Consider the following 22,095-nt stretch of genomic DNA (forward strand, 5'->3'; position numbering starts at 1 on the left):
TTTGAATGCTTTTATCTACTAAATGAGAAGTATGTAATTGTTTTGGAGCGCACTAGCTTATAGACAACACAACAGGCTAAAATATTCAGTAGCACTTCACTGCAGTACACAAGGTCCAGGGGACGGAGTTGTATCCAGATCTAAGGGGTGGAGATGGGTAGGTTTATGGGTGGGTTTAGGGATCAGGGGGTGGAGATGGGTAGGTTTAGGGGTGGGTTTAGGGATCAGGGGGTGGAGATGGGTAGGTTTAGGGGTGGGTTTAGGGATCAGGGGGTGGAGATGGGTAGGTTTAGGGGTGGGTTTAGGGATCAGGGGTGGAGATGGGTAGGTTTAGGGGTGGGTTTAGGGATCAGGGGGTGGAGATGGGTAGGTTTAGGGATCAGGGGGTGGAGATTGGTAGGTTTAGGGGTGGGTTTAGGGATCAGGGGGTGGAGATGGGTAGGTTTAGGGGTGGGTTTAGGGATCAGGGGTGGAGATGGGTAGGTTTAGGGGTGGGTTTAGGGATCAGGGGGTGGAGATGGGTAGGTTTAGGGATCAGGGGGTGGAGATGGGTAGGTTTAGGGATCAGGGGGTGGAGATGGGTAGGTTTAGGGGTGGGTTTAGGGATCAGGGGGTGGAGATGGGTAGGTTTATGGGTGGGTTTAGGGATCAGGGGGTGGAGATGGGTAGGTTTAGGGGTGGGTTTAGGGATCAGGGGTGGAGATGGGTAGGTTTAGGGGTGGGTTTAGGGATCAGGGGGTGGAGATGGGTAGGTTTAGGGATCAGGGGGTGGAGATGGGTAGGTTTAGGGGTGGGTTTAGGGATCAGGGGGTGGAGATGGGTAGGTTTAGGGGTGGGTTTAGGGATCAGGGGGTGGAGATGGGTAGGTTTAGGGGTGGGTTTAGGGATCAGGGGGTGGAGATGGGTAGGTTTAGGGGTGGGTTTAGGGATCAGGGGGTGGAGATGGGTAGGTTTAGGGATCAGGGGGTGGAGATTGGTAGGTTTAGGGGTGGGTTTAGGGATCAGGGGGTGGAGATGGGTAGGTTTATGGGTGGGTTTAGGGATCAGGGGGTGGAGATGGGTAGGTTTAGGGGTGGGTTTAGGGATCAGGGGTGGAGATGGGTAGGTTTAGGGGTGGGTTTAGGGATCAGGGGGTGGAGATGGGTAGGTTTAGGGATCAGGGGGTGGAGATTGGTAGGTTTAGGGATCAGGGGGTGGAGATTGGTAGGTTTAGGGGTGGGTTTAGGGATCAGGGGGTGGAGATGGGTAGGTTTATGGGTGGGTTTAGGGATCAGGGGGTGGAGATGGGTAGGTTTAGGGGTGGGTTTAGGGATCAGGGGGTGGAGATGGGTAGGTTTAGGGGTGGGTTTAGGGATCAGGGGGTGGAGATGGGTAGGTTTAGGGGTGGGTTTAGGGATCAGGGGGTGGAGATGGGTAGGTTTAGGGGTGGGTTTAGGGATCAGGGGGTGGAGATTGGTAGGTTTAGGGGTGGGTTTAGGGATCAGGGGGTGGAGATTGGTAGGTTTAGGGGTGGGTTTAGGGATCAGGGGGTGGAGATGGGTAGGTTTAGGGGTGGGTTTAGGGATCAGGGGGTGGAGATTGATAGGTTTAGGGGTGGGTTTAGGGATCAGGGGGTGGAGATGGGTAGGTTTAGGGGTGGGTTTAGGGATCAGGGGGTGGAGATTGGTAGGTTTAGGACTTTTCTCCAGTGTTGTGACGTATTTCCAAGTGAAAGGGAATATTGAACAGAGGGCATGGGTTTTACTTCAGCGCTCCTCCTCTCCATCTTTGCTCATAGACTAACGGCTTGAGGGGAGTGGTTAAGCGTGTTCAACCCAGAGCCATATATAGAGGTCTCTCTATATGACTCTGGTCCTACCCATAGACAGTATATAAACTGGACACAGCGACCCCATAGGTTTCAACAGAGAAAAGTGAAGTCAATTAGAAGCACTCACTTCCTGATGGCTGGGCGAACTGTGCAGGCTCAAACTGAGCTTGACGACGTAGATGTGACGTGAGCAACCTGTCTGACAGCTGTAAGTCTTCTAGCTGTGCCGAGAGAAATCTGAATCATTCCCTTCCGAATCTCGCAGAGACGGAGAGCGTGAGTAGGCTATTAGCTGTCCATGAGCTAGCAGCAGGAGCAACTTTATCACTCTCTATAGGCTTCTCCCTTGACTTTATCAGACTTTATGCCTCCACGTCCCCCAGATTGCTTTTGAGCTTGTCAAACTGACATCATCAGAAAATAACGCCATTCCAGACCGGAAGTAACTTTTCAGACTTTGATTATTACCACGGCAAACAATTGTTTTCTGTGTATTAACTTGCATGGATGAATTGTTCACCACAACACTAGCTAACAAAGTAAATAGGGTATATTTTGATTTCATGGCGACTTTAAGTTTTGATTTCATGTGTCTTTAAAGTTTTTTAGTAAAACTAACTTTTGTATTAATCATAAAAGTATAGGCCTGAGTACAAGATTATTGTTCACTGTAAATAATTAGTCAATGACGCAAATGCTATTAAGCCAAGAACCCCAATACCCCCAGAAGGTTCCCACGGTCTTTAACTTGGAAATAATATGTCATTTTAATTAATAATCACGCAAGTGTTGTACTTTACAATATCTAAAAAGTATTTCGTCTTTCATAAAAAATACAGACCCATTGGCATTTTGAAGTGATGTGAATCTCCAGCGCACTGTCAGCCCGGTGTTCCGGTGCGCGCGGGTGCGGGTGCGCGAGGAGGAGGAGGAGGGCGGGTGTCGCGCGCCTCGCTCGGTGAGTCCGGTTTAGATCACATCACTTCACACTCAGAGTTTCTCTCACGCGTTTCTCTTCACCATGGCCCTATGCGCTCCTGACACCGGTTCCGTTCCGTCCCCGTGATGCGAGTGATGATGATGATGGTGACGGATGAAAGATGGAGAAACTATCCGCGAGCATTACCGGACTCTCGTGGAGCTCCGTGTCGCTGCCGTTGGACGTGATCGTGAGCAAATTCCGCTTACCGACACTCGTGCGACTGAGCCACGGTAAGAAAGCATCAGAGTTATTGAACGTAGTTATAAACGGACAAGATCGGGCGCGAGAGTTTGTTTGACGCTGTTGCGCCGCGTCGCGTCAAAGATTCTTCAGCTTGTTGCCGAATCAAAGTTTGTGGAATAAGAAACATGACATTTCGCTTGCATATTAATGATTTTTTGGCTCTGATTATGCAAAGTAATTCTGGAAACACTCGGGATAGTTTAACAAACCCTGACAAAATGTAATTTTGTATCGCATGAAACTAATGAAACGTTGTGTAAATGTTTGTAACACAGAATCCTCAGTGAAGTGTGTAGTTGACTTGTCTTTTGGCTAAAGGTGACAGAGTGTGTGTTGTGTGTTAAAGAGCTGCAGCTCTTTTCATATGTTAATGTTGTAATGCGCTGTAGTGTGTGTTGAATACTAAACAACCTCCTGCAGGAGAAACTCCAACATTTACTCAGCAATCACAACCGAGGAACACAGAATTAATCTCCCATCAATGTCGACTGTGTGAGTGTGTGTGTGTATGTGAAAGTTTGACTCTAATCTATGGTGGGAAAAAAGATTCTGAATTGGAACTAAAATAATCAATTTTCAATTGCTGCATATGTGGCTGATCATCTTTTTATACACCTTTTACATGAGTTTCACAGACTTTTCCAGGGAGTTTTTGTGTTTGCATTATAGTTAGACTCCATATTCTCTGGTGATATTTTGCACCCAGAAATACATTTTCTGACATTTCTTTAGGAGTGAAATCAGGTTGGTGTCAAGTCATATCAATGGCAAAAAGTGTCCCAATCATCGTAAATTCACCCCTACCTTAAAGTATTGGTATTTTGGGTGGGTGAATTAACCCTTTAAACATAAAACAGCTCTTCTGTAAAGATGATTGAATCAGAGGGAAATTAATTAGATGAGGAAAACAGGAAAATAAAATAGATTTGGGCATTCTTAGAAAAAAAAACATGCTGAAAATGGTTCTTTTTAACACAAGCAAACAATCCAGAACTTAATTTTCCATTACGCCAACTAGCTGAAAACTTCAGACAATTCAGTGGCAAGACTTTTACATTTTGTGTTAAATTAAACGTGGCATCTATCTAGCCTGAGTAAGGCCCATTGCCACGACCATAATGGATTGATACTTTTTGTTTATTTTATGCGCATGTATTGCATACTTATAATGCCTGACTGTCTACCCAAAGAATGATAACTATAACTATGAGTGTCCACACCAACAAACAATAATATTCTGGTTTATTTCAAGTGTGTGATGCAGCTTTATCGTCTGTCGCTTTACATTTTCCATCTCTTTAAAGTCAGATGGATTCAGAATCTGACAATGTTTGTATAGTTCATCAGTTGGAGAAAAGATATTCCAATGATATTGTTACTCTTTGTTGTTATCGTTATAGTTGCGATGTGGACTTCAATATTCGATCAAAGTCTGCATGAAATCCAAATTGAAGTTTTTTGGCTTTTAGTATGAAAAACAATGACAAAATTAAAATTTAGAAGATATAAGCGTTCAAAACTTAGTCTCTCACTTCCGCCAATATGGATCAATGATTTTGATGACATCACTCTGCACTTCAGCTTCTCGTCAGATTTTCTGTCCAATCAAATGCTCTCTAGGATCTGAAGCTCCGCCCCCTACATTATAAATAGATGCTGAGACTGCTGCTGAAATCGGTCACTTGTTCACATATGTACTATTTTCTACATGGTGAATGGCACATAGTGCACTATATAGGTCATGTCTGAAGTCTGTTGAAGTCTGGTTTCACGTTAGTATCACACGAACCGACAGTCTGCTCCGGTCCAGAGACACAATAACACAGAGCGGATCATATGTGCGAGTCGCCGCAGACCACAAAACGTATCGGACCCATTTGAATTCTACACAGAATGCTTTATTTTAAAGCGATATGGAGGATATTAAGAGGAGAAACGGTTAGAGATTAGAAGGAAACTGCGGCTTTACGGAGCTCAACAGCTCTGGTCGATCTGTGATATAAACTGAAAGCTATTGGCTATTTTAAAAAGGCTAGGAGCTGCTCGATTCCCAGCCTTGTCTTCCTGTTTTTCAGTGGAAATTACGTCAACGGATTGAATAATGCTGCGCGTTTAAAGGCACTTCAGTGGGCCTTTAAGGTGCAGTCGCGTTGCTCAGCAGATTTCACAGGCAAAATTCAGTCTTTTCAATAGGAATCCGTGTGAATGCGAAATTCACCAATACGAAGCTCCCTGTGCAGATGTTCAGATTCAGTTTGAGAGCTCTGCTTTATACATCGCAAAGTATTGACATTGTGCAATGGACCTTTTTTTCCCACATAGTTAAAAATGTATATGGCTATAGTAAGGTTATCAACCTTGGTGTGAACAGTCTTTTAAAGTGCAATAAATACACTAATATGTTACAGTATAAACATGGTAGAGTGATAACAGATTTGATAATAAAGGTTTTTTAACATTGTTCCTGTTGATTGTAATGCTAATTTTAAACCGTCAGATCATCTGCTTGATTAGATTCTGCTGTAATGTGTTTGTGTGTGTAGGAGGATCTCACTGTATCAGCACAGACAGCAGTAATTATACACAACAGACAATCTGCAGAGAGTGTGTGTGTGTTGGACTCGTTCGCTGCGTAAAGCATCTGTTTGAGACTCGTCTCAATGAGGAATGCGTTTAAATGCCCGATCAATACAGTTCACCTCTCTCTCTCTGTCCATTCATCCTTTCTTCAGCGGAGAGATGAGCCTGATGTGTGTGAGGTGATGTTGTTTGTGTCTGATTGCTGACCTCAGTCCTCTCCCATAAACCCCATGTGAGGAAGTTCAAAGAACTCATTTGATGTTTGTGTGTTTGTGTGTGTGTGTGTGTGTGTGTGTGTGTGTGTGTGTGTGTGTGTGTGTGTGTGTGTGTGTGTGTGTGTGTGTGTGTGTGTGTGTGTGTGTGTGTTAAAGCTACAAATTAAGGGCAGATGCATCCGGATTTATAGTTTTGTAGCTTTTGTGCCTTATGTGTTTCGTGATTTACAATTCATGGTCAACTTTTATGGGTGTGTGAAAGGAATAATGTCAAATCTAATTTATTTATATAATGTATCATGATTTATTTATCACAATACACATGGTTTCAGAGCAGCTTTACAGAAAATCATGATGCTAATGTTTATTATAATTGATTTAACTCATACATTGTAATTTTGTTGGTATAAATGAATGTATTTAAGTTGATTCAGAAATGTTAAATCATATTTTGACTTGAATAAAACCAGGTAATTTAGAAAAAAATTCTGTGAAATGTATATTTTGCGACGATACAAGCAATCAATCTGTTGATATATGCTGTGTATAGTATATATCGCCTTACGTGAGTCTACTGTATATATGCGGATAAATTTGGACATACTTATAAATCCAACTTTACATAAAGACCTGGTTAATAATATAGTAGTTACAGTGACAAAATAGAAAAAAACAGGAAGTTGAGGTTTGTAACATATATGATATGTACAGTACAATATATATATAACTTTACATTAGTGTTCTGTATGTATGCGAATCAAGTTGCATATAATATATACAACTTTATATACAGTATATCGCTGGGCGATAATATAGTTTACTGAACATTTTTCAACGGTATAACAATCAAGTTTAGATTTGCTATATAGTACATGGGTTAATGTGAGTGTACTGTATGCCTCTGGGTAAGGTTTGATATACTTATAGAAGTTGTTTGATTTGTTATTTAATTTGAGTTAATGTAGAGTTAGCCAAGCATTACTGATGCAGATCATCTCGAAAAAAACAAGTATCAGCCAATTCATCTTTTTTGTATCAGTGCTGAACCTGTAAATGCTGAATGATCATATCAGTTGTGCATTTTTGTGCATGTGCAGGTGAGAATGTGGAGGGTCTGTCGGAGGACGACGTGATTTTGCTTCACTCCTGCAGACAGTGGACCACCGTCACTGCCCACAGTCTGGAGGAAGGTCACTATGTGATCGGACCTAAAATAGACATCCCACTACAGTATCAAGGTACCACATAACACACACTCTGTGTGACTGTGCCAGCAGGTGTACTGACACTCAAGTAATGATTGTAATTCATTAGCGGTTGCTGCATCAGTTTAGCTAGTTTTATGGACATTAATGATATTGCAAATTGTGCAGTTTGTTGACTAGTTTTGTGTGCTATTACTTTATGACTTATTTTCTCCTGGCTGATAATAAAATGGACCAGAGAGACCAGAATTATTATAAATGCACCAAAAATGCACCACTCACATTTTCTTTTTAAAATATTTTTATTTTTGTTAATAAAAAAAAAAAAAAAAACAGAGCAAAAACAAATAATCACTATAGAGAAGTACAAACCTTATCAATGTAAAATACTAAGATAACCACAAAATATTATATTTATAAAATATTATAACCACAAATAAAATATTGAATTACTTGGAACCAAGGAATATATTCTTTATACATTTGAAGAATAGATCACATGCATTCTCTATATGAAAATAATAAGGAAAAATAAAATCAAACAAAAAATAATTAAAGAACACCCAACCCACATTTTGTGAAATGTCTGCGCTAAGTCACTAAATCACGACTGTCTTTATTTTATTCAGTTAAACAAAATCTGATCTTATAGGGGATATGTACTCAATCCAATCTCTCCTTAGTACTGAAAACAACTGGGACTGAAGTCTTAAAGCAGAAGTTAGCTTCTCCATTGTAAAAATATCACCATTTACATTTCTTAGCTAAAATCTAGTTGGTAAAAGTAGAGTTTTAAGCAAATAATAATAATAGAAAATGACCATACAGCAGAAATATTTCAGCACACAAAACTGATTTCATTATTATCCACTGAGAGTGTACAAGCTATTAAAACACTCAGGCCAGAGAGACAGAGAAAGGGAGATGATTGGTTGTTAACAGTATATTGATTGTTGTATTCAAGCACTTAACTTCACACATGGTCACTTAGACGTTCTGAATTACACACACACACAGTCAGTCTCAATTCAATTCACAGTGTTTTATTGCAGTGAGTGTTTTCATACAATGTGGGCAAAGAGTTCAGGTGATACAGGAACGATAAAAAAGATACTCATTATGATTATAAACTATCAAAAAGATGGTGATTTTTCTTCTTCTGGAGAATAAAGCCAAAAATGTCTTAGTGATTATAACCATTCTAAGATGACAACAAAGACCAGTCTAAATTATTTTATGATAATTTTATGAAATTTCTTTTCTGTATAATTATTTGATTCTGTCGTTATTCTCTATAAAGAAGTAGTAGTGAAGCTATTTTTTTTGTAAATTATTTATACAATATATAACAATTATTATTAATAATTTATACAAGTTTATATATGTATATATATATATATATATATATATATATATATATATACAACATCCATCCATCCATAAAATTGATTTAATTAGAATCGACTGCTCATCAATTGCTGTCAATGGAGAAAGTTGCTTTTTGCCCACAGAATGGTGTAGTTACGGCATCCACCAGCAGGGGCAGATTTTTAAAACCCTGACCCTACGGTTAGCGCTCTCATTCATAAAGTCAAACTCATCATTACCTCATCCTGACGTCATTCCCATGAGAGCCCCGGAGGAGCCCGTTTTTCCGAGCTTCCGGAATCGCAGACATTACTGCGCTGGACTTCCTCTCCTGGGACGCCCGTTACCTAATATACCCGCCACCCATACCATTAGGTCAGGTGACCAATGAGATCATCTGTTGGGGTTTCCGGAGGCAGTGAGATGCTGAGAGGGATGGATGAGGTCATTCGTGTCTCGGTGGCTGGGTCCAACGTCTCTCAGATAGAGTGCTAATAAGGAAGATGGAATTACAGAAGGATGATATTTACACAGCTGAGAGAGGCAGAAGATGAGACCATGTGGATATTTTAGATTTGCTTGTGATGATGCAGAAGAAGGTTGTTATTGATGAATCTCAAAACGGAAGATCTGCTGAATATAGGCACATTATATTTCTGTGTGTTTTTCTGACCTAGCTATATATACTGTAGGGACTCGGAATAATAATCTCGTTAATTTTATTCATAGTGAAATTGTTTTGTAATGATAACATAAACATATTTTGTTTACACTCTATGAAGAAAATGGACTGATCAGTTTTTCACACACAAATTTTTGGATATTGGATATACATTTGGGGACAAACTTCTGCAGATTGCCTTCTTAAAGGGATAGTTCACACAAAAATTAAAATTCTAACATTAATTCCAAACTCATAAGACTTTCGTTCATCTTCAGAACACAAATGAAGTTTTCTGTCCCTCCATTGACAGTTACGCAACTACCACTTTAACGCTTCAAAATAGGGATGCATAACGATTAATCGCAATTAATCGTTTGCAGAATAAAAGTTTTTGTTTACATCATATATGTGTGTGTACTGTGTATAATAATTATGTATATATAAATATACAAACATGCATGTATACATTTTAAGAAAAAATCTATTTATATATTAAGTATTTATAATTATATATAATATAAATTATATTTAAATATAAAAATGTATATAAACATGTGAATATTTTTTTAATATATACATACATGTGTGTGTATTTATAAATACATAATTATTTTACACAGTACACACACATATATGATGTAAACAAAAACTTTTATTCTGCAAACGATTAATTGCGATTAATCGTTATGCATCCCTACTTCAAAAAGTTCATAAAGAGATCGTAAAACTAATCCATGTGAATTGAGCAGATTAGTCAAATTTTTTTGTCAAAATTAGTCAAAATCTAAACAGAGACCAGAAGTCCCTGTTTAGATTGCTAAGTAAAATTGTGTACATATGTGCTAATGAAATGTGATTGGTGTATTACAATTTATGCTTGCTGTGATTGGTTGAAGGTGCTCCGACCAATGTTTGCAACAGTAATAATTTTAGTGGCTTTAGTGGAAGAGATTTATTTTGTACAAATGGATCCAGAACAGAAAAGAAATAGTGAAACTTCAGAAGAGAAAGAAACCCTTTCAGCTCCGAGTGTCGTATTGAACTGCAGAAAGAAAAGCTGTTGCCAGGAGACAAAAAGACAAAGAGAGATACGCTCTCTTACGCTTTATCGGTGTGTGTGAGAAAATGACCTATGAGATCACATACACACTTAAATGCGGACATACCATAGACTTCTGTTGTTAATTATATAAAGCAAATTGTTATATTGAGAGATTCTATACCCCAAAAGAAACATTTTCATCAGAGGGCGGTTTAGTTCGATTTGGCTCTTTTCAGGGGAACATTTTGTACAACTATTTCTTAATTTCTGTCTTTGACTCTTTTTGTTCTGTCCTCAGGAAAGTTTAAGTTATTGGATCAGGATCGGGATGTCCGTGAGCCGGTTCAGTATTTTGGAAGCGTGGAGGAAATCGCAGGAATCTTTCCTGATCGCGTGTTCGTCATGGAGCCCATCACGTTCAGCGTTAAGGTAACATTAACATTAATCTGTCCGGAGTGTTGTTATTGTTAGCTAAAACTATTTAAAAATTACTAAAACAAAATCTGAAATTAAAGTTAATAAATATTCAAAACATAAAAAACTATTACTAATTACAAACATACTAGTTATGTAATACATTGTCCAACAAATAGTGATTTAACATGGCAAAACACTGCATGTTTTTTCACATTGTATTACGCACACTGCTTTATTATCGACTTTTCATTGTAAAGTCTAAATAATTCAGGTTGTTTAGACAGTTTCACATTAAATAAGTTCAAAAGAAATTACTCACTGATTCATTCAGTGATCATTTAATGTTTTTGAGCCATGATTAAATAATAAATGATAAACTGTTACAGTATCGTCACTGTCAGGCAGAAACCTACATATTTCATCATTTTTATTGGTCAGAAAATTATGAAAAATGAAAATGATCCCATAATTTACTCACCCTCAAGCTATCCTGGGAGTATATGACTTCTTTCAGCCAAACACAATCAGAATTATATAAAAAAATGTCCTGATTCATCCAAGCTTTTAATGGGAATGTATGGTACCTGAGATTTTTTTATCCCAAAAAAGCGAATCCATCCATCATATAAGTAATCCATACGGCTCCAGTGGGTTAATAAAGGCCGTTTAAAAGTGCATAGCATAAAAGTGATGATAAACTATATATATAACTTTATAAACTATAATCACTGGCTTCCTGTAACGGCCGTATGCGAGTCCCGGCAGAAGAGTGACCTCTGACCCGACGCATGACGTAGCATGTAGGAGTAGCGTAATCTTAGGTGAGAGTAAACGCCTCTCGCGGTTCAAACAAACAGGGCTGGCCAACAAACTCAAGCTCCTCCCTCATTTCTAATTCTGTGTTTTGTTTTGCTCTATCCTTCATAGAGTGCGGATCGGGCCTCATTTTTCTGTCCGAACCCGACACAGCTCAAATCTAATTTTCTCACACTAATGACACATGTACGTTTGTTTGTGTGGAAAGCCCGTTTTTATTAGGCAACTGTAGGAAGGCATTTGGAAATGTCAACAGATGAGCGCATCAGCGCGCACGGGGCAACACGCACCCGTTAACACAGCCACACACATTATGCACGTGTTTCGTTGTCACGGCTACATAAACAAATTTCCACACGCAGGAAGATGGATATTAGGGTAATATTTTACATTTATTTTAATCACAAAAACGAACCTTTGCATCAAGTCAAACAGGCCCACTGGTACCTACATAAAGCTTTTTTTACATTTAAAATGTTCAATGCCTTATCGCACTGATGTGACCGAGCTCGACCCGAACCCGAACATCATTTCTAAATATCTGTCCGAACCCGGACCGGCCCGTCAGGTACCGTCGGGCTCTGGTCGGGTATCCATCCTCTAATCCTTCAATACGGGTCAGAGGTCAATCTTCCGCCAGACCTCGAATTTTAGGCTTGACTGTAGCAGAGCCCGTCTACGGAGAGCCTGTTCACTCCCTATTAAGTCCTATTGTACCGAATTTTGGTTGTAGTTCCACCAGAGTTCCACTGGGGGCGATCACCCCCGAGTGCAAAATGAATGGGAGTCTATGGGGCTAGACGGCTAAATTTGTCCCTTTCAGCCGATTGCCGTTGAGAAATCTCAGATTTGATTGTAGGTTTGGCAAGTTCAACATGGGTTATAGGTCGAAAATTGAATGAACGAGTACTTATGTCCTTTCGATTTCTTACAGGTTGAGTTGTTGTTGCCCATAACACGCTAGCATTCTGCTAATGAACGCTGATTGGTCAGTGAAGGACTGGTTACGACCAGAGATACCGCTTGATGGCATCATGGCATCCGAAGCGGGAACAGAATGTATTCTAGCAGAAACTCTTCTAGCACGTGTGTTTACCTGTGTCAGCTGTGCTGGCGATGCCTCGAGAGAAAAGAAAGTGCAGAGCGCGAAAGCACCACAGTGACTGAAGGATTGCCGTAAAGCAGTATCTCTGGTCGTACGATGTGTATGACGTCATTGACATTTTGAAAGACTTTTTAAAGCAAATAAGTGACTCTAAAAAATCTAACACCCAGCAATGTGCAATTTCTTTGCATCTCCTTTCGAATACAACATTCAAATTACTAGACAAAAAATTATATCTTGAGAAAAGTGGATTTTGAGGGGTATAGCTCCATAGACCTCCATTCATTCTGCACTCGTCCTGTGAGCGCCCTCATATGGAATCAGAGTGGAACTGCAACCAGTCAGAAGCCGGAAGTGTAGCGAGAGTGAACCTTCTCCCCTTATTAGACATTCTCTGACTGTAGTTTACCTGCTGTAAATTATGAGTAGCTTGTAGCTTAACAAATTAGGTTCATACTTTACAACATCAGTCATTGTTTTTTTGTGTGTTAAATGCTAATACGTTTGTCTCTTTTCTTTCTCTCTGTAGGTGGTTTCTGGGGAGTTTACGGAGGACAGCGAGTTGTATAATTTCTCTCTTCAGACGGGTGATGAATTGACTCTCATGGGCCAAGCAGAACTGCTCTGCGTCCAATCGACTCGCGAGAAATCCCGCTTGACGACGCTGCTACGGCGACTGGGCAAAGCAAGCGGAGCTTTGGGACGTCCCGCCCGCACGAAGATGCCTTGTTTGATATGCATGAACCATCGGACCAACGAGAGCGTCAGTTTGCCGTTCCAGTGTCGCGGGCGGTTCTGCACGCGCTCGCCGCAGGAGCTGCAGATGCAGGGAGGCGAACACACCGTGCGCAGCATCATCGAGCGCGTGCGTTTGCCTGTGAACGTATCCGTGCCCTCGCGACCTCCTCGCAACCTGTACGACCTTCATGCGATCCGTGAGGGTCATCGATATAAACTCCTCAGCATCATCAGCAAAACTGTCGTTCTCTGCTGCATACTTCGCAAAGAGGAAGTGACGCCGTCTCACTTCCTTTTATTAACGGACATGCCGCGCTTTACTCTGCCGGAGGGGCTTTTGCGCGGAGACGCTTCCTACCAGCAGGTGGTGCTGCAGTGTGCGCTGCGTTGCCAAGAGAGCTTCGACCCAGACGATTACTCGCGCGCCGTGCGCGAAGTCAAGACGGATTTCTCCGAGGAGTGTCTCAGTCCGCGGCGGATTCGGGTGTGCGTTCAAGGCTACGGGAGAGACGAGTTGGGGACGTCCCTGCAGAGACTGTCTCTGTGTGTGTACGGAGGTGGAGCGGTCACACACACACACACAATCTCACACGGCTGCAGAGACTCGCTGGTCGACTCGCACACTCTGCCCTCTAGTGACGGCGACGGAGAGGAACGAGAATACGTCACGCCTGATTGGTCGACTGAGACGCAGGAGATTCCATACGAGGAGCTCTGGACCAATCAGAGTTCTGGAAGCTTTGGCTTGGCGTCTGAGAGCGCGGGGAAGGCGGAGCATAACCTCATCTCCTTTCACTCCACTACCACGTCACTGGAGGGTACGGTGGGCTCCACCCACGTCGCCATGGTGCAGATGGAAGCAGGAAGAGTATCGACTCCGCCCCCAGTCCCACCCAAATCAGAAGCTGTAAGCAGTTGTTTTCCATATATTTTCTAATAAAATTCTGAGTTTTTGCCTCAAATAGTTTTTTCGGAAAAAATATCTGGGCCATATTTCAGCCCTAAAATTAAAGGAAAAATGTGAACTTATATTTTTCATAAAGAAAGTGAAGCCTATTTTTAGGACCATTACTTTTGCATTATATGAAATTATTTTCATGACTGTTAAGCTTTTTTTTGTTGTAATTGTCATTATTTTCTGTGGTGATTCTCATTAGATTTCCATTGGTGTGAACACAAACCTCAAAGTTGGTGTGTTGGGTATCTTGAAGATACTCAAATAAACATATCAATGTTTTGATATCACACACACACACACACACACACACACACACACACACACACACACACACACACACACACACACACACACACACACACACACATTGATGAGCCAAAGCATTATGGCCAGTCACAGGTGAAGCTAATATAATTTATCATCTCCTAACAAGGCCATTGTTATGACTGGGTCAGAGTATTTCTGAAACGCAGAGGCTTGTGTGTTGCTTTCGGTCAGCAGTGCTGAGAATTTACCAACAGTGTCCGAGGAGGAACAAAACAAACCGGCGGTAGGGTCTCATCGATGCACGAGGGCAACAAAGGCTATCCCGTCTGGTCCGAGCCAACAGAAGGTCTACTGAGGCACAAGTCACACAAAATTTAAATGATGGTTATGGGAGAAATGTGTCACAACACACAGAGCATCTGCTGCGTATGGAGACCAATCAGACATCTATGATGACCCGTCCACTGTTGAAAGCGGCTACAATGGGCACGTGAGCCTCGAAACTGGACGCTAACGCTGACAAGCCAGTGGAGGGAGTGTGTGACGCTCTGGTCAATGTTCTGCTGGGAAACCCTGGGTCCGGTCATTCATTTGGACGTTTATTTGACACACGTCACCTTCCTAAACACTGCAGACCAGATACACCCCTTCATGACAACGGTGTTCCCTGGTGGAAGCACACAGTCACACACTGATCAGGAATGGTTTGAGGAACATGATGAAGAGTTCAAGGTGTTCCTCTGGCCTCCAAATTCTCCAGACCTTAATAGTTGAGCATCTGTGGGATGTGCCGGACCAACAAGTTCAGTCCACAGCGGCTCCACCTCAAACTACAGGACTTGAAGATCTGCGGCTGTAGAGTTCATGCCTGGGCGGGACGGAGCCGCTTTAGCAGCACGTGGAGGACCAACTGCATATTAGGCAGGGGGTCATAATGTTTTGGCCCATCGGTGTATATGTCAGTACATTAATAGTAATTAGATTTTGTTTGCATTATAATGATACGTTTTGGGGAAATGTATATATTTTTTATGGAAAATAATGCAACTTCAGTAAAATCTTGGTTCTAAAAGAGGCTTACTTTTCTGTAAGTATAATGAAAACATTAAATCTAAATATTAAAAATATTATATAGCAAAAGTATAATGATATTTAATAATATTGTATAACAAAATACATGCATAAAAGTCCTTCTTTGTTTATAGATTTTGTGGTGAATTATTCTGGACATGTTCTTTAGACATTTTCCTGTTACTGTGCTTCTGACCCTGAGCTCAGCTCTACTGTAGTTCACTAACCCTCTTTATTCCCACGAGAGTACTTGTCTTTCTCAGTTCTTTTTGCCACAGGCCCACATGCAAACACACACGCGCACGCGTGCGCGCGCACAAACACACACACACACAATCATATGTGCATTATATACAGTATCACACAGCACTGCTGCCCCAGACTAAATTATTGATACTATTGCTTTTAAAGACTGAATAATGAGCATGCATTTACCGGAATACAGCACACACACACACACACTCGCACACACACACAGAAACATAATCACACATCATCTCAGTCAATGTCTTTCATATAATGTTAATATGAGGAGCTACTTGAATATTTGGAACACTCCAAAATATTCTGAAAATACTAATGATGCAGGTGATAAAGTAGTTTTTAATGTAGCAACTTTTTCTGATAAAATTACTGACATTTTCCTCAGAGAAACAAACATCTCGTAGAGACAGAATTAAAGTCTTTTTGATGCTGTTGACTGAAATTACAGCCTCTCTCTCTTTCTCCCACACAGGGTTCAGTTCTGGCCTGTAATTTAGCTTCTCAAACACACACACACACACACACACACACACACACACACACACACACACACACACACACACACACACACACACACACACACACACACACACTCTCCCTGGTGTATTTGTGGAGGAAATGAACTGTATCCCAGAATCCTAGAGTTGTTTCTCCCAGAAGAGGAAATTTAGACAGCAATAAATATTAAAATGTTTATCATCATCATGATGATCATTAAGGCAATATTTCCATATTGACTGTAATAAAAAAATAAACACATGCAGAAATCATTAGTTTGATCATATTGTACTGTACATCGCATAGAGTTATTAATTAAATAAGAAGCACATAATAAAGTTTCGTGGATACCAGATTTAAATAAATGTATAAGTACATACCGGTATTTGATTATTAAAATATAGTTAAAATGATATTAAAATCATTAGCACAGTCTCCATTATAAGAATAATTTTAGTCTGTTCAGTGATTTACTCATCTGCCACAATTATGTATTTTTATTATCTTAATAACTTGCAATAATATCATGTAAATCATTTGATTGACAGCCCGAGATGAATTAATATTTGATATTACATCTCTTTTAGTGATCAAAGTTTGAATTTACCGTATTATATTCTTTTAAGATAAGTTTATGTTTATTTTTTTTATAATGAGACTCAGTGTTTGTAAACAAACTAACAGTTTTCTGTATATAGTTTTCAATTCTCATTGTTTAGTATTTATTATTCTGTATTCATTGTTTAATTTATTTGATATTCTGTTTTTAATATAATTTTCTTCAGTTTTCGGTATTTAGTGTTTAACTTCCTGTGTTCAGTACTAATGACATGAGAAAATGGGACATAGTTATAGTTCTTTTGCATATCTCTCTCTCTCTCTCTCTCTCTCTCTCTAGGTGAGAGAGGAGTGTCGTTTTTTAAACGCTCCTCCTGTTCCCCCCCGCTGTGCTAAAGGCCCCGTCCCGAGCCCTCCGGTCCCCACACGCTTCCCTAAAGCTCCAGCCACACAGACGCTCAACCCAAACCACTCATTTTATTCCTCTGGACTGCAAGAGAGGTAAAAATCCCACACACAGAAAGAGTTACTTATTCAAAGACTTAAAGGGATAATTCACCCAAAAATAAAAATTCTGTCATTAATTCTTCATCCTCATGTCGTTTCAAAACTCTTCAAAACACAAATTAATTTTTGATGAAATCTGAGAGCTTTCTGTCCATCCATTGACAGCTACACAACTGTGACGCTTCAAAAAGTTCATAAAGAGGTTGTAAAATGAACGAACATGCTCATGCTCAGAATGAACCTCATTGGTTATCGCACGTCAAACAGGTTTCGATTGAGCTTCTGTTTATGTTCGCTGATCAATGTTTATATGAATTATAAATTCAGTCTGTTCATCATATAGAGTCTCTTCTGAAAATTTGGACTAAACCGCTCAATTCACACATGGATTAGTTTCACGATGTCTTTATTAACTTTTTGAAGCGTCAAAGTGGTAGTTGCGTAGGCTAGCTGTCAATGGAGGGACAGAAAACTCTCAGATTTCATCAAAAATATCTTGTGTTCTGAAGATGAACGAAAGTCTTACGGGTTTGGAACGACATGAGGGCGAGTAAACGATGACAGAATTTTCATTTTTGGGTGAACTATCCCTTTAAGAGTCATATTGTTATGAATGATAGAAAGTGTAACGTGAAATTTGACGGAATAAGTCCCCGCCTTCTAAATAAAAGAGCCAGCCGTGTCATGTCTATTGGCTAGTCCGCCCCGAAATATAAGATTTTTTTAAATGATATTTAAGCATAAGAAATAACATTTATGGGACAGTTCATGAGATTTCAGGAGACCACATTCAAGTATATGACTTGGTCTTGGATGCCCAAAATAGCTGCCACGACGGCACTGCAAACACGGCCACTGATTGTCTTGAAAGGAATCATTGCAAACGGAAGTATTGTGGTGTGGTGTGGTGTATTGTGGTGTGGTGTATTGTGGTGTGGTGTGGTGTATTGTGGTGTGGTGTGGTGTATTGTGGTGTGGTGTGGTGTGGTGTGGTGTGGTGTGGTGTGGTGTGGTGTGGTGTGGTGTACTTGGAGGGCTTTAAATAGAGATGTTATAAGTACTGGAAATAAGTAGGAATGGAAATCAAGAGAAAGTTAACAGTTCCATTAATAATTCTTTTAGTGCTTTTGAGGAAATATTTCCCTTCGGACGCACTGATAATTGATCCTAACTATATCAAATACTTTTTTTCTTTTCTTTATTTATTATGAGAAGTTGCAAAAAAGGCTGCACACTAAGATGGTGAAAAAAAGACAACAAAAAAATCAAATATGAGATAAAAACTACAGCTTTACTGAGGATCAGCAAATGTTCTGGTCAAAACATGATCTTGCATTTGCTTTCTTGTTGTCTTTATTTCACTATTTTAAGCCCTATTTAGACGGGACTAGTTTTCCAGGGGGACTTTGGGAGAAATTCGTGATTTCTTAATTGATTTATTAAAACACAACTCTCTTTCTCCATCAGTTCTGCTCCTCGTAGCGGCAGCAGCTCTCCATCGCCGGACTCTTACTCTCTGTACTGTTACCCATGCACCTGGGCCGACTGTGTGACCTCTGACCCCTGCGTAAGCCCTGATCCCGCCCAGCCCGCGCAGGCCTGTTGGTCCCACCCTCGAGGAGGCGGAGCCTACACCTCCAACGTCCTCAATACACCTCTACTCAGCACTGACTCCGCCCAAAAGAACTACTCCACCTGTCCCAGACCGCGGCCGGTGGCGCAGAACCGCTTCGCACCATTCGGCGCCCTAAACCCCTTTGCCAACCCGGGACACGCCCACGCCTCCTCCGACTGGCTCACCACTGGTAGGAACTCTCCCACTCTGATACCCGACCTCATTAGCTCCACCCCCAAGGAGCCTCAAACCAATCAGGGAGCTTTAGAATGCAGTCCCGAGGCTCCGCCTAGATCAGTAAAGAATTCAGAAGAGGACACGGTTACCGTGGACCCCGCCTCCGGATCCGTTGCCATGACGAGGGGGGCAGAGGGCGGGGCTGGGTCGTCATGGCGACCCCCCTCGGAGCTCTGCTGGCTCTCGGTGGAGGAGGTTTCGTCCAGTCTGAGGTTTATCGGCCTTTCGGACGACGTGATTGGTCTGTTCAGCCGTGAGAGGATCGACGGCTCTATTTTCACTCAGCTGACAGAGGAAATCCTGTCGGAGGACTTTAACCTCACCAAACTACAGGTCAAAAAAATCATGCAGTTCATCAAGGGATGGAGACCCAAGATATGAGGGCAGCATCCTCGTGAACTGATAGACACACAATTACTCCAGCCACAATGAGTGCTTCTACTCGGACAGTTTCAGATGTTTTATAAGTGTGTGTGTGTGTGTGTCGGAAATACACCTCTCTAATCGAAGGACTGACAGATTGTGACTAATATATTATGGAGCACTATTCGATGTTTTTATTTTTGGGGTGGGATGATTTTGTGTACCTTCAGTGGACAGTCAGAGCTCATCTTGTGGCCGTTCTGCTGTATTTCAAGGGTTTTCCTGACTGTGTTTTGACCTCTTTTGTCTGTTTTCTAATAATCTGACATGATTGTCAGTCGGATCTGGGTGAATCTCATGGAACCTGTCGGGATCATGTCCAGGTCATTTTTCACCCCAAAATCAAAAATAAATAAATAAATTGTCATTGTTAGAATGTATACAAATCTCATTTTTGTTATTATAATGTGGATTTTTTTAAAACAATTTTAGGCCATGACACCTTAATTTATACAGGTTTCAAATTTGAATATCGTGTTCATTTATTTCAGTAATGCAACTTAAAAGGTGAAACTAATATATTATATAGACTCATTACATGCAAAGTGAGATATTTCAAGACTTTATTTTTTATAATTTTGATGATTATGGCTTACAGAAAACCTTTTCACAATATTCTAATTTTGAATTTGGGGTTTTCTTCATTAGGTATGGAACCAATTCAAATATTGCAGTATAGCAGCTGTAAAAATACTATAGTTTCATTATTCAGTTCAAGTAAGTTCAGTGTTGATTCAGTTCAGTTCAAAAACGTAAAAGTTTATCAATTATGAAATGAGTTCAATCCAGCTATAAGCAGCTCTACAAAAGTGAACAGTGTTGTTATTCAGCGCAAGCTAGTTCAGCTTTGACTCTTCAGTTCAATGTGTCGATAATTTATGTAAAATAATGTATACTGTTATTGTGTTACAGTATTTTTTTTATAATACAAATATATAGAATACGAATAATTAGAATGGCACACAACTGAATAGTAAAACTTCTGATCACATTATTTTAATAAGAATTGAGGGGAAAATGTTCCTAAAATTCTGTGAATTTTTTTGGGGGGGGGGGGGGGGTGTTGACAGGTTTGACAAGATTCACCCACTTAGGGCACAATTTTCTGCTCTCATACTGAGGCTATGTCATGCACACAGACAGGAAATTAGCTTTTTAGGGATTTAAAGAGTTCAGTTCGTGATGTACACACTAATAAGAGCAGTGAGAGTTTACAGTCTAAAGAACACACTGTAATTAGGTGACTGTAATTAAGAGTTTACTAAACACAGGCCACACACTGATGGAGGATGTGTGTGTGAGGTGAGTCAGAGCTGCTGAAATGAGAAGGTTTTAGCCATATCTCACTGTTTAAAAAAAAAAATGTTTTATCAGCATTTCAGAAATGTTTATTTAACAGATTTCCCCCTTTTGTAGATGCATGTGTACTTTGAATAATATTTAACAGCGGTAGTGTTTCATTTGTACTGTAATTTCATCATGTATGATTTAATCCTGCTGGATCAACTACAGAAAAGAATAAATCAATAGTGCTCACTTGAACAAAGTAAGTCCTTGATGTACTTGTATCATAGGCTATATGTTCTGAATGGAATACTAGCTTTTTTGCTTAGTGTACATGCATACCTTAATTGTTTGAAATTGGAACTATTTTCGAACGACAATTACGGAAGCTTGTTTCTGCCACAAAAAAAAAATCTCACAATTCTGACTTTTTTTTATCTCATATTTGTATGAAGTCAGAATTGAAATTGAAAGGAATTGAAAAAAGTATGTCAGAATTGCTTTAAGTCAGACTTGTGAGAACTTGTAACTTTTCCCCTCAGAATTGGACAATAATTCGCAATTGCGACTTTAGGCCTCTATCTCAATTCCGAGAAAAGTCAGAATTCCAAGTTATAAAGTCAGAATTCCGAGTTATAAAGTCAGAATTGCGAGATATAGGCCTAAACACAATCAGAATAGCAAGATATAAACTCGCAATTGTGAGACAAAAAGTCATTAATTTTGGGGCCAAGTTTATTTATTTTGGTAGTATTTTTCCATTAGGCTAATTTACGACACTGGCCCATCCCAGTCAAAACGGTCAAGAGGAAAATTTAAATATGAATTAATATGCCCACATAATTAGACCCCTACCTTAGTGTGCGATGTGCATTTGTTTCTTCGCTGTGCAGATATTGCGGTTGACTTAGTGATGTCAGAAACTGTGTTTATTCTTGCAAAAGCGTATATTTGGTGGCGCCAATTCCCACTGATTTGGAGTTACCGCCAATTGTATGGAAATTATGTTTAAATGTTTTAAATAGAATATAATGAACTCAATATATATTTATTTGTATACATTAAATTTGTATTAATTAATTAATTAATTATTCTCCTAACATGCTCCGGGGCCCCACATTATGGAAATACCTGTACTACAGTATATACTTTGAATCATTTACACATACTGTATTTCGACATATGAATACATTCTTTACTCTTACAATGAGTTTTTCTTTACATACAG

At 40.1% G+C, this 22,095-nt stretch overlaps 1 protein-coding gene across 1 annotated transcript; it reads left to right on the forward strand.

The window, feature by feature from the left end:
- The first annotated feature begins 2,786 nt into the window (after positions 1-2,786).
- On the forward strand, positions 2,787-21,114 carry gareml (GRB2 associated, regulator of MAPK1-like). Its single transcript, XM_079584449.1, has 6 exons — positions 2,787-3,022; positions 6,928-7,068; positions 10,408-10,538; positions 12,977-14,092; positions 17,142-17,302; positions 18,776-21,114. The coding sequence occupies exons 1-6, from the start codon at positions 2,911-2,913 to the stop codon at positions 19,539-19,541; spliced, it is 2,427 nt and encodes an 808-aa protein (XP_079440575.1). The 5' UTR covers positions 2,787-2,910; the 3' UTR covers positions 19,542-21,114.
- The last annotated feature ends 981 nt before the right edge of the window (positions 21,115-22,095 follow it).

The sequence above is a fragment of the Phoxinus phoxinus genome (genome assembly GCF_949152265.1).
Source record: "Phoxinus phoxinus genome assembly, chromosome: 16".
NCBI lineage: Eukaryota > Metazoa > Chordata > Actinopteri > Cypriniformes > Leuciscidae > Phoxinus > Phoxinus phoxinus.

Bases quoted from the DNA above. Each gene is read 5' to 3' on its own strand.
- gareml (XM_079584449.1), top strand. From the start codon at position 2,911: ATGGAGAAACTATCCGCGAGCATTACCGGACTCTCGTGGAGCTCCGTG. The intron at 10,539-12,976 runs GTAACATTAACA...TTCTCTCTGTAG, and splicing joins CCATCACGTTCAGCGTTAAG to GTGGTTTCTGGGGAGTTTAC. The intron at 14,093-17,141 runs GTAAGCAGTTGT...CTCTCTCTCTAG, and splicing joins TCCCACCCAAATCAGAAGCT to GTGAGAGAGGAGTGTCGTTT.